We start from the raw sequence: 13,326 nt of genomic DNA on the forward strand, positions 1-13,326 counted from the left end.
GTAGCGTCTGTACTGTATATATATAATTTTGGAACTGTGTGCATGGACTTAAATTTGTTTGTTTTTCCCCGTTCCTAGACCAACACGAGATGGGGCAGATGGACTTCCAAGGTATCTGCTGGCAAAAGGTGACTGATTCCATGACATGCACTCTGCCGCTGGGTCAGGACAGGAAGACAACCTTCACAGAGTGCTGCTGTCTCTTCGGAGAGGCCTGGGGAATGGACTGTGCTTTATGTCCACCCAAAAACACCGGTACGAGAAACACTACATCATTGCGCCTATTTACCTCAAACTAGGTTTGATACGCCACATGATCTGTTGCTGCGAATGGTTTAGTGTTTATGTATTTGGGACACTATTAGATAGACGGACAGACAGACAGACAGACAGACAGACAGACAGACGGACGTCTAGATAGATAGATGTCTAGATAGATGTCTAGAAAGATAGATAGATGTCTAGATGTCTAAATAGATAGATCGATGTATGGATGGATGTATAGATATATGGATGGATAGACAGACAGACAGACAGACAGACAGACAGACAGACAGACAGACAGACAGACGTCTAGATAGATAGATGTCTAGATAGATAGATGTCTAGATAGATGTCTAGATGTCTAGATGTCTAGAAAGATAGATAGATGTCTAGATGTCTAAATAGATAGATCGATGTATGGATGGATGTATAGATATATGGATGGATAGACAGACAGACAGACAGACGTCTAGATAGATAGATGTCTAGATAGATAGATGTCTATATAGATGTCTCGATGTCTAGAAAGATAGATAGATGTCTAGATGTCTAAATAGATAGATCGATGTATGGATGGATGTATAGATATATGGATGGATAGACAGACAGACAGACAGACAGACAGACGTCTAGATAGATAGATGTCTAGATAGATAGATGTCTAGATAGATGTCTAGATGTCTAGAAAGATAGATAGATGTCTAGATGTCTAAATAGATAAATCGATGTATGGATGGATGTATAGATATATGGATGGATAGACAGACAGACAGACAGACAGACGTCTAGATAGATAGATGTCTAGATAGATAGATGTCTAGATAGATGTCTAGATGTCTAGAAAGATAGATAGATGTCTAAATAGATAGATCGATGTATGGATGGATGTATAGATAGATGGATGGATAGACAGACAGACAGACAGATAGACAGACAGACAGACAGACAGACAGACAGACAGACAGACAGACAGACAGAGAGAGGGAGGGAGGGAGGGAGGGAGGGAGGGATGTCTAGAAAGATAGATAGATGTCTAGAAAGATATATAGATGTCTAGAAAGATAGATAGATGTCTAAATAGATAGATCAATGTATGGATAGATGGACGGATAGACAGACAGACAGACAGAGAGAGAGACAAAGAGATAGATAGATAGATAGATAGATGTCTAGATAGATGTCTAGAAAGATAGATGTATGGATGGATGTATGGATAGATGGATGGATAGACGGACTGACAGACGGATAAATAGATGTCTAGATAAATAGATAGATAGATGTCTAGCTATATAGATAGATGTCTAGAAGGATAGATAGATGTCTAGATGTCTAAATAGATAGATCGATGTATGGATAGATGGATGGATAGACAGACAGACAGACGGATAAATAGATGTCTAGATAAATAGATAGATAGATAGATGTCTAGCTATATAGATAGATGTCTAGATGTCTAGAAAGATAAATAGATATCTAAATAGATAGATCGATGTATGGATGGATGGATGGATAGATAGATGGAGAGATGGATAGATGGACAGACAGACAGACAGACAGACAGATAGATGTCTAGATAAATAGATAGATGTCTAGATAGATAGATAGATGTCTAGATAGATAGATAGATGTCTAGATGGATAGATAGATGTCTAGAAAGACAGATAGATGTCTAGATATATAGATATATGTCTAGATGTCTAAATCGCAGTGGTTAGCATGTGTGCAGCACAGTTCTGAGGTCATGAGATTGAACCTTCCAGTGTGGAGTTTGCATGTTCTCCCCATGCTTGTGTGGGTTTCCTCCGGGCACTCCAGTTTGCTCCCACATTCCCAAAAACATGCATTTCAGGTGAATTGGCTGGTCCAAATTGTCCCTAGGTGTGAATGAGCGAGCAAATCGTCTGTCCCTGTGTGCCCTGCCCACTGCCCAGAGATAGCTGAGATGGGCTCCAGCACCCCCGCGGCCCTACTGAGGATAAGCAGTGCAGATAAAGGATGGATGGAGGTTCCGTATTATACAGTGAATCTGTAGTAGTTTTAAGTATGCTGTCGTATGCCATGAAGGATATTTTTATTGGTAGTAATGTTCGGTTGAGTAAAAAACCGAAATTAGACTCTTCAGATTATTGTTTTAAGATCTTGTGTTAACCCAAGTATGAAATAACAAATCAACAAAATGTCCAAACAAGAAACAAAAAAACAAAATAGATTACTGTGACCATAACAATTGCAATGACCTGGCAACAGAGGGTGTTGGGTAAAGGTAATAGAAAGGCCAGGGATGATTAGAGCCAAGTAGGGGAGATTGGATGCAGGTGTGCACAGTCTTACCACTCCCCCCCAAGTTGGCGTTCTCTGGGGAAAGAGATCTCGCACCAGTAGTCAGCTGAATTCATCCTGTGATTCGCGATTTAAGACCTTTACCCAACACAGAGGTGTTTTTTTTAGTTCCAGCACTAATTTATTTGCTTCTTTCATGTTTTTTTTCTTTTCTTCTTAGGTGATTATGCCTCCATGTGCAACCTTGCCGGGCGGCATCCTTATGGCCGCGATGCCCTCGTCGCCGGCCCAGTCCATGAATATGAAGTGAGCCCTGACTATTCCCCATCACCTGAGGAGCATCCGGATTTGCCATTTTATGACAATGAAGAATGTAAGTTTTATAGTCTTTCTTCTCTTCAGAACAGAAAAACAAGATTTGACACTTCTGCCTTTGGCCAAACGTATTTCCTCAGTGCTTTACTGCCATCTAGTGTAAGCTTTCTTGCGTTTCGTTTTTTGTTCCAACAGAATCTCAGATCGAAAATTGAGCAGTCACTGTCGCATATCATTAATCTAAAGGCAGGGTTGGGTAGGGTTATTTTAACTGGATTACTTTCAATTACTTTTGGATGACGCCAATACCAAATATGCTAAAAAAAAGACAAAATAAATCTAAATATGAATAAAATGACTCAATTTTGTTTCTGTCGCATTTTATGTTCGTTTTGACAGAGATCTAAGAGATCAAAGCCAGGAGAGAAAGCTTACCACGTGTTGTGAGTCATCATTTCATTCATATTTAGTTTCTTTGTCCTTTATTAGCATATTTGGTATTGGAGTCATCCAAAAGTCATTGAAAGTAATCCAGTTAAAGTAACCCTACCCAACCCTGGTCGCATTTTGTGTTAGTTTTGCCGGAGATCAAAGAGATCAAAGCCAGGAGAGAAAGCTTACCACGTGTTGTGAGTCATCATTTTATTCATGTTTATTTTCTTTTGTCTTTTATTAGCATATTTGCTATTGGAGTCATCCAAAAGTCATTGAAAGTAATCCAGTTAAAGTAACCCTACCCAACCCTGGTCGCATTTTGTGTTAGTTTTGCCGGAGATCAAAGAGATCAAAGCCAGGAGAGAAAGCTTACCACGTGTTGTGAGTCATCATTTTATTCATGTTTATTTTCTTTTGTCTTTTATTAGCATATTTGCTATTGGAGTAATCCAAAAGTAATTGAAAGTAATCCAGTTAAAGTAACCCTAGCCAAACCCTGGTCGCATTTTGTGTTAGTTTTGCCGGAGATCAAAGAGATCAAAGCCAGGAGAGAAAGCTTACCACGTGTTGTGAGTCATCATTTTATTCATATTTAGTTTCTTTTGTCTTTTATTAGCATGTTTGGTATTGGAGTCATCCAAAAGTCATTGAAAGTAATCCAGTTAAAGTAACCCTACCCAACCCTGGTCGCATTTTGTGTTAGTTTTGCCGGAGATCAAAGAGATCAAAGCCAGGAGAGAAAGCTTACCACGTGTTGTGAGTCATCATTTTATTCATGTTTATTTTCTTTTGTCTTTTATTAGCATATTTGCTATTGGAGTAATCCAAAAGTAATTGAAAGTAATCCAGTTAAAGTAACCCTACCCAACCCTGGTCGCATTTTGTTAGTTTTGCCGGAGATCAAAGAGATCAAAGCCAGGAGAGAAAGCTTACCACGTGTTGTGAGTCATCATTTCATTCAAATTTAGTTTCTTTGTCTTTTATTAGCATATTTGGTATTGGAGTCATCCAAAAGTCATTGAAAGTAATCCAGTTAAGTAACCCTACCCAACCCTGGTCGCATTTTGTGTTAGTTTTGCCGGAGATCAAAGAGATCAAAGCCAGGAGAGAAAGCTCACCACGTGTTGTGAGTCATTTTATTCATATTTAGTTTATTTTGTCTTTTACTAGCATATTTGGTATTGGAGTAATCCAAAAGAAATTGAAAGTAATCCAGTTAAAGTAACCCTACCCAACCCTGAATATAATTGTGCACTTTTTTTTTTAATGCATCCAACCATCCATCCATCTATGGATTTCTTTTCATTTTGTTTCTGTCGCATTTTATGTTCGTTTTGCCAGAGATCTAAGAGATCAAAGCCAGGAGAGAAAGCCTAACACGTGTTGTGAGTCATTATTTCATTCATATTTAGTTTCTTTGTCCTTTATTAGCATATTTGGTATTGGAGTAATCCAAAAGTCATTGAAAGTAATCCAGTTAAAGTAACCCTACCCAACCCTGCATTTAATGTTCGTTTTGCCGGAGATCAAAGAGATCAAAGCCAGGAGAGAAAGCTTACCACGTGTTGTGAGTCATCATTTCATTCATGTTTAGTTTCTTTTGTCTTTTATTAGCATGTTTGGTATTGGAGTCATCCAAAAGTCATTGAAAGTAATCCAGTTAAAGTAACCCTACCCAACCCTTCATTTAATGTTCGTTTTGCCGGAGATCAAAGAGATCAAAGCCAGGAGAGAAAGCTTACCACGTGTTGTGAGTCATCATTTCATTCATGTTTAGTTTCTTTTGTCTTTTATTAGCATGTTTGGTATTGGAGTCATCCAAAAGTCATTGAAAGTAATCCAGTTAAAGTAACCCTACCCAACCCTGCATTTTATGTTCGTTTTGCCGGAGATCAAAGAGATCAAAGCCAGGAGAGAAAGCTTACCACGTGTTGTGAGTCATCATTGCATTCATATTTAGTTGATTTTGTCTTTTATTAGCATATTTGGTATTGGAGTCATCCAAAAGTCATTGAAAGTAATCCAGTTAAAGTAACCCTACCCAACCCTGTCTAAATGCAGAAATCAATAATAATCAGGAGTCATTTGTCAGTATTGGTCCGGTGCACAAAAAGTTCTTTTAAGCAACATTGGCTGAATTCCCAGACGCCATCCTCAGAAGAATTGTCCTTCAAAAAAAAAAAAGAGTGGCTGTGCATGCTTTGTCTACTTCTCAGTCTTTTTCTGTCAAGGTTATAAAAGTTAGTTTTATGTGTACAGGGCTGTCTCAGAAAATAAGAATATTATGATGGAGTTCTTTATTTTTCTAAAAAGCATGAACTTCATACATTTAGGATTTAATACAAATCAACTAAAATATTGCAAGCCCTCTATTGTTAATCATGGCAAAAACTCAAATATTCAATCTCAAAGTATGAAACTATTATGAAACATTATACCGTAAATTCCGGACTATAGAGCGCACCTGATTATAAGCCGCACCCACTACATTTTAAGAGGAAAACCGATTTTGTACTTACACAAGCCGCACCGTATATAAGCCGCATTCGCCCACATTAAAAAATGTAACACAAACACAAAATGAACCCAAACCCGACTTTAAGTCCCGCGATTGAAACTGAATGTCCTTCAGTAAAGTACACAGTCCAAAAATCACAGTCCGCAAAATGAACGGAAAATGATATCGGTACTTAAGGTTTGATGCAGACCTGCAGAGTCCGGGTCCCGTTGAAAGTAATCCAAGGAAAAAAGTGTATATTTCCAAAGGTAAGGGTGGGAAAAATATATATCCACTATTGTCCGCCGTGTCCACAAACACTCACCTATACCGGTCCCCACTTCCCGTCACCCCGCGTTTGTTACGCCCCTTCTTTTTAACTCGCCCGTGCAAAACATATCAGAATAAGTGTCCAAAATAAATACAAATAAATACATTACAAAAATATAGAGTTGCAAATACATATTATACATGGGTTACACATATTTACAAAGAAAGACGGTACACCGAGAGAGTTTTCAAAGCTTTAATAATATAACTTTCATCCCAAACGGTGCCTGTGACAGGGCAGTTAATGGCAGCAACACGCTAGCAACACGCTCGCAACACAGTAAACTGTCTGTTAAAAAAACATACCGTACTTGTAAAAATCACGGTAAACCGTCCTCATCTTCCTCCTTAGAACTGAAGCCATCAAATTCGTCTTCCTCAGTGTCGGAAAGAAACTTTGTCGTATAGACGTCGTCCCACGCTCCCGCAGCCGGACTCGCGCTGTCACTGTCGCTTGAACTCTAATCCACTCCTGATTCTGTGCCCTCCTCTCCGTCACGCAGCAGACCGGCTTTTCGGAACCCGTTGGTGATGGTGGATTTTTTGATGTGCCTTTCTTTTTTAAATTTGCATGATGAGGGTATGTTTACGCTAATTGAATTCATGCACAAGCCAAGAAGTTGCAGTCTTCCTCGGCGCATATATTCCACCGGTCTAAATCTTACATTTTGTACTCGAGCGCCGCTGGCGGCCATTAGAAAAATTGCATAAATTAGCCTCATCACTGAATAAGCCGCAGGGTTAAAAGTTTGGGAAAAAAGTAGCGGCTTATAGTCCGGAATTTACGGTACTTGGAGGCTGTAACCTGTAATCACAATATTCAAGACAGTCCTCTATTTTGAATGGATGGTGTTATGAATGCACTGCAGGAAAGAGGTCTAAATGTAGTGGAAGCTAGAGCTCTTGTTGGTGATAGAAAGGAGTGGAGAGGTGTTGTGAAAGGATAGTGGGATGTTTGGACGCGTTCTATGATGCGGCAGGGGTAAACCAGTGAAAGCTGTCAGGCCCTGCTGTTGAATAGCTGCTTTCTTGTGTCGCATTTCATCTGGAGGGACGAAAGCATGACTTACTTGGGTGCCGAGGTTCTTAACTTGTTTGGGTGTTTAGGCATTTTTCTTTTCTTTTTTTTTGTATGTGTTTGTCTTGCTGTCGGTCACCCCTCTCGAGGGATATGACCAGGGTGAACTTGATAGATGGATAGATTTTTCTATTTCTCTTTGGATTCCTTTCTTTCTCTCTCTTTCTTTCCCCCTCTCTCACTATTTCACTTTTTATCTCTTTTGTTTCTCACATTCTCTCTCTTTCCTGCTCTCTCTCTCTCTCTCTCTCTCTCTCTCTCTTTTCCTCCTTTTTCCCCTCACTCTCTGTCTCTCACTCTCAGTGTCTCTCTTTTCCTCCTTTCTTTGTTTCTCCTTGTCTCTTTCTCTCTTGGTGTCTTCCTACCTTCTTTTGCTCTTTCTTCCTTTTTTCCTTTACTCTCTTTCTATTGCTCTTGCTTTACCCTTCTCTCTTTCTCTTTTCTCTCCCTCTCTCTTTCTCTTTTTTTATTTCTCTTTGTATTTCTTTCTTTCTCTCTCTTTCTTACCCCCCTCTCTCACTATTTCTCTTTTTATCTCTTTTGTTTCTCACATTCTCTATCTTTCCTGCTTTATCTCTCTCTATGTTTTCCTCCCTTTTTCTCTCACTCTCTTTCTCTCTCTCACTCTCTGTGTCTCTCTTTTTCCTTTCCTTTTTCCTCCTTGTCTCTTTCTCTCTCTGTGTCTTCTTTCCTTCTTTTGCTCTCTCTTCCTTTTTTTCCTTTTCTCTCCCCTTTCTCTATTTCTCTCTCTCTAGCTTTACCCTTCTCTCTTTCTCCCTTTCTGTTTTCTCTCCGTCTCTCTTTCTCTCTTTCTATTTCTCTTTGGATTTCTTTCTTTTTCTCTGTCTTTCCCCCTCTCTCACTATTTCTCTTTTTATCTCTTTTGTTTCTCACGTTCTTTCTTTTCTCTTTTGACACTCTCCCTCTCTTTTTTCCCTTCTCTCTTGCTTTGTCCTACGTCTCTCCATTTCTCTCCCTCTCTTTCTCTTATTTCTTTCTCTCTCTTTTTCTCTCTCTCTAATCTAATATTCCGGCCCCTGAGAGAATAATTGTTCTATCGTGTGGTTCCCAAGTTAAAATGAGTTTCACACCCCTGATATAAAGATATAATAGGACTAATTTCCCTGAATTTAAGAAGGAATAAAAATATATGATCACCTAATGAAATTACTTTCACCAAATACATTTAGCTCTAAGGTGGAGTGCACCATTTGAAATGTCCTTAAAAAAATTGACTATTTTCTTTATTAAGTATATGTTAACAATGTCAAACTGATTAAAAAGAGCCATTATGCTTCTTTTCACACCGCGCCCATCTGCTTTTTTCTTAGTTCGCTAAGTCGTTCGGAGAGGAACACATTAGGTAAGAGGAATGGGAAGTGCTGAAAGGTTTAAACCATAAAAAAGATGAACAGAGAGTTTAGTCGATTGCATCTAGGAAATGCACGTACTTGCACGCGCATCATGAACGAGCTGACTGCAATCATGATACAAGCCAGGAGATGGCGACAGCGAGTAAAAAAGTTCCAAATTCCGTACAGCACCTTAAATGCATTTTAATTACTCCTTGCTCAATCGTCGTCTTCATTTTCATCATCTACCTCCTCATCTTCTTCCTTTTTGCCCACAGATCCATTCAAAGCATTCGAGGGCTTGCGAGCGGACGAGTGCGGGATCTTGAACGGCTGCGAAAACGGGCGCTGCGTTCGAGTCCACGAGGGCTTCACTTGCGAGTGCTCCGACGGTTACACGTTGGACGCGTCCCGCATGGCCTGCGTCGGTAAGCCTTGAGCACACTCATCACTAAAAAAAAATCTGAATAAAGGTAATCCCAAATTCTTAACCCTGCAAAATATGAGGGAATAGTACATGTTTTTTTGTTTTTTTTATAAAATCTGTATGTATTTCATTGGTAAATTTCAATTACCGTATTTTCCACACTATAGGGCGCACCGGGTTATAGGGCGCACCCCCAAAAAATAGTTTTTGGTCCTATATCTTCCATAGATAGATAAGGCGCACCGGATTATAAGGCGCTACAATGGGAACGTGGACAAAACAGTCAGATGGTTCAGTCCAACTGATTACCCCCTTAACATTCCTAAATAATAATAATAATAGCTTGCAAAGAAGCAAATGCGTGTCGTAGACACGTGCGGATGCGGTGTCCGTACGATGTCACTCAAATGCATCGTTTAAAATATCATTCGGAAGGTTAAAGTCTTGGGATTCAAGAAATGCCAACCATTCCTTAGTTTCTATTTTCTTTTTCGCTCGCAACTTTACTGTGCATATGACAATAAACACTTGGAATTGAGTTGAATTCACTCAACTCATCACAGCGACATCAAGATCGTTCTAAAACAAGATACCGGGAAAATATAAAGCCGCATAGCTCACCTAAGTTCTCACGTAATGATACGCAATCATGGTCTTCTTACAACCGTGAGTGAAGTAAATCCAGGAGAGTAGAATATTTACAAATACAGAATGGTAAAACATGTTTCTTTATGGCGTAGTTTAGCAAGCTTGCTATTCAGTCATCTTTTTCGGCCAATTGCAGGGTCTGTTTTGGCCATCTAGCCTATCCGAGGCTCCGAATAACTTCAGCCAATAGCGATCGATTTAACGGATGATTGACACATCTTTTTCGGCCAATTGCAGAGTTTGTTTTGGCCCTCTAGCCAATCCGAGGCTCCGAATAACTTCAGCCAATAGCGATCGATTTAACGGATGATTGACACATCTTTTTCGGCCAATTGCAGAGTTTGTTTTGGCCCTCTAGCCATTCCGAGGCTCCAAATAACTTCAGCCAATAGCGATCGATATGACGGATGATTGACACATCTTTTTCGGCCAATTGCAGAGTTTGTTTTGGCCCTCTAGCCAATCCGAGGCTCCGAATAACTTCAGCCAATAGCGATCGATTTAACGGATGATTGACACATGTTTTTCGGCCAATTGCAGAGTTTGTTTTGGCCCTCTAGCCAATCCGAGGCTCCGAATAACTTCAGCCAATAGCGATCGATTTGACGGATGATTGACACATCTTTTTCGGCCAATTGCAGAGTTTGTTTTGGCCCTCTAGCCAATCCGAGGCTCCGAATAACTTCAGCCAACAGCGATCGATTTAACGGATGATTGACACATCTTTTTCGGCCAATTGCAGAGTTTGTTTTGGCCCTCTAGCCAATCCGAGGCTCCGAATCACTTCAGCCAACAGCGATCGATTTAACGGATGATTGACACATCTTTTTCGGCCAATTGCAGAGTTTGTTTTGGTCCTCTAGCCAATCCGAGGCTCCGAATCACTTCAGCCAACAGCGATCGATTTAACGGATGATTGACACATCTTTTTCGGCCAATTGCAGAGTTTGTTTTGGCCCTCTAGCCAATCCGAGGCTCCGAATAACTTCAGCCAACAGCGATCGATTTAACGGATGATTGACACATCTTTTTCGGCCAATTGCAGAGTTTGTTTTGGCCCTCTAGCCTATCCGAGGCTCCGAATAACTTCAGCCAATAGCGATCGATTTGACGGATGATTGACACATCTTTTTCGGCCAATTGCAGGGTTTGTTTTGGCCCTCTAGCCAATCCGAGGCTCCGAATCACTTCAGCCAACAGCGATCGATTTAACGGATGATTGACACATCTTTTTCGGCCAATTGCAGAGTTTGTTTTGGTCCTCTAGCCAATCCGAGGCTCCGAATCACTTCAGCCAACAGCGATCGATTTAACGGATGATTGACACATCTTTTTCGGCCAATTGCAGAGTTTGTTTTGGCCCTCTAGCCAATCCGAGGCTCCGAATAACTTCAGCCAACAGCGATCGATTTAACGGATGATTGACACATCTTTTTCGGCCAATTGCAGAGTTTGTTTTGGCCCTCTAGCCAATCCGAGGCTCCGAATAACTTCAGCCAATAGCGATCGATATGACGGATGATTGACACATCTTTTTCGGCCAATTGCAGAGTTTGTTTTGGCCCTCTAGCCAATCCGAGGCTCCGAATAACTTCAGCCAATAGCGATCGATTTAACGGATGATTGACACATCTTTTTCGGCCAATTGCAGAGTTTGTTTTGGCCCTCTAGCCTATCCGAGGCTCCGAATAACTTCAGCAATAGCGATCGATTTAACGGATGATTGACACATCTTTTTCGGCCAATTGCAGGGTTTGTTTTGGCCCTCTAGCGTATCCGAGGCTCCGAATAACTTCAGCCAATAGCGATCGATTTAACGGATGATTGACACATCTTTTTCGGCCAATTGCAGAGTTTGTTTTGGTCCTCTAGCCAATCCGAGGCTCCGAATCACTTCAGCCAACAGCGATCGATTTAACGGATGATTGACACATCTTTTTCGGCCAATTGCAGAGTTTGTTTTGGCCCTCTAGCCAATCCGAGGCTCCGAATAACTTCAGCCAATAGCGATCGATTTAACGGATGATTGACACATGTTTTTCGGCCAATTGCAGAGTTTGTTTTGGCCCTCTAGCCAATCCGAGGCTCCGAATAACTTCAGCCAATAGCGATCGATTTGACGGATGATTGACACATCTTTTTCGGCCAATTGCAGAGTTTGTTTTGGCCCTCTAGCCAATCCGAGGCTCCGAATAACTTCAGCCAACAGCGATCGATTTAACGGATGATTGACACATCTTTTTCGGCCAATTGCAGAGTTTGTTTTGGCCCTGTAGCCAATCCGAGGCTCCGAATCACTTCAGCCAACAGCGATCGATTTAACGGATGATTGACACATCTTTTTCGGCCAATTGCAGAGTTTGTTTTGGTCCTCTAGCCAATCCGAGGCTCCGAATCACTTCAGCCAACAGCGATCGATTTAACGGATGATTGACACATCTTTTTCGGCCAATTGCAGAGTTTGTTTTGGCCCTCTAGCCAATCCGAGGCTCCGAATAACTTCAGCCAACAGCGATCGATTTAACGGATGATTGACACATCTTTTTCGGCCAATTGCAGAGTTTGTTTTGGCCCTCTAGCCAATCCGAGGCTCCGAATAACTTCAGCCAATAGCGATCGATATGACGGATGATTGACACATCTTTTTCGGCCAATTGCAGAGTTTGTTTTGGCCCTCTAGCCAATCCGAGGCTCCGAATAACTTCAGCCAATAGCGATCGATATGACGGATGATTGACACATCTTTTTCGGCCAATTGCAGAGTTTGTTTTGGCCCTCTAGCCTATCCGAGGCTCCGAATAACTTCAGCAATAGCGATCGATTTAACGGATGATTGACACATCTTTTTCGGCCAATTGCAGGGTTTGTTTTGGCCCTCTAGCGTATCCGAGGCTCCGAATAACTTCAGCCAATAGCGATCGATTTAACGGATGATTGACACATCTTTTTCGGCCAATTGCAGAGTTTGTTTTGGTCCTCTAGCCAATCCGAGGCTCCGAATCACTTCAGCCAACAGCGATCGATTTAACGGATGATTGACACATCTTTTTCGGCCAATTGCAGGGTTTGTTTTGGCCCTCTAGCCAATCCGAGGCTCCGAATAACTTCAGCAATAGCGATCGATTTAACGGATGATTGACACATCTTTTTCGGCCAATTGCAGGGTTTGTTTTGGCCCTCTAGCCTATCCGAGGCTCCGAATAACTTTAGCCAATAGCGATCGATTCAAATGATGATTGACACATCGGTTAGCCAATGAAACGCCGGTATATAAATCCCAGCATACACCGCGGACTACTCCACGTTCAGGGGAAAATCGAGTCGGCGGCTGCTTGCCTTAGTTGCGAGATTTTGCGACTTAATATTGAGCCATATATAAGGCGCACTGTATTATAAGGCGCATGGTCAGCTTTTGAAAAAAATTAAGACTTTTAGGTGCGCCTTATAATGCGGAAAATACGGTATTTTCTGAGATAATCAATCTTGAAGGCAGCTTGTCTTTTTTTTTTTCCATCCTGAGCTGTGACATCATCGGAGGAACACCAACCAAATTAGCTAATATCAAAATCCCTCGTTTACCAAATGCTCAAATTAGTTATCTGACTCCATTAACCAAACACAGCCTACATTCACCCAACAATTTATGCGCGCTCGTTTTTTGAGGGAAAAATGAACAGGAAAGCCTACATTTTCACACAGG

At 41.1% G+C, this 13,326-nt stretch overlaps 1 protein-coding gene across 3 annotated transcripts in view; it reads left to right on the top strand.

The window, feature by feature from the left end:
- Window positions 1-13,326, top strand: part of ltbp1 (latent transforming growth factor beta binding protein 1) — a 155,293-nt gene that overhangs the window by 139,454 nt on the left and 2,513 nt on the right. For all 3 annotated transcript variants that reach the window (XM_088351050.1, XM_088351052.1, XM_088351051.1), the window contains 3 exons: window positions 79-255; window positions 2,765-2,917; window positions 8,830-8,979. In XM_088351050.1, coding sequence (XP_088207176.1) covers window positions 79-255; window positions 2,765-2,917; window positions 8,830-8,979 — 480 coding nt within the window. The remainder of the gene's footprint in view (window positions 1-78; window positions 256-2,764; window positions 2,918-8,829; window positions 8,980-13,326) is intronic.

The sequence above is a fragment of the Urocampus carinirostris genome, chromosome 13, assembly GCF_059441175.1.
Source record: "Urocampus carinirostris isolate Australia breed hairy pipefish chromosome 13, RoL_Ucar_1.0, whole genome shotgun sequence".
NCBI classification, from domain to species: Eukaryota; Metazoa; Chordata; class Actinopteri; order Syngnathiformes; family Syngnathidae; genus Urocampus; species Urocampus carinirostris.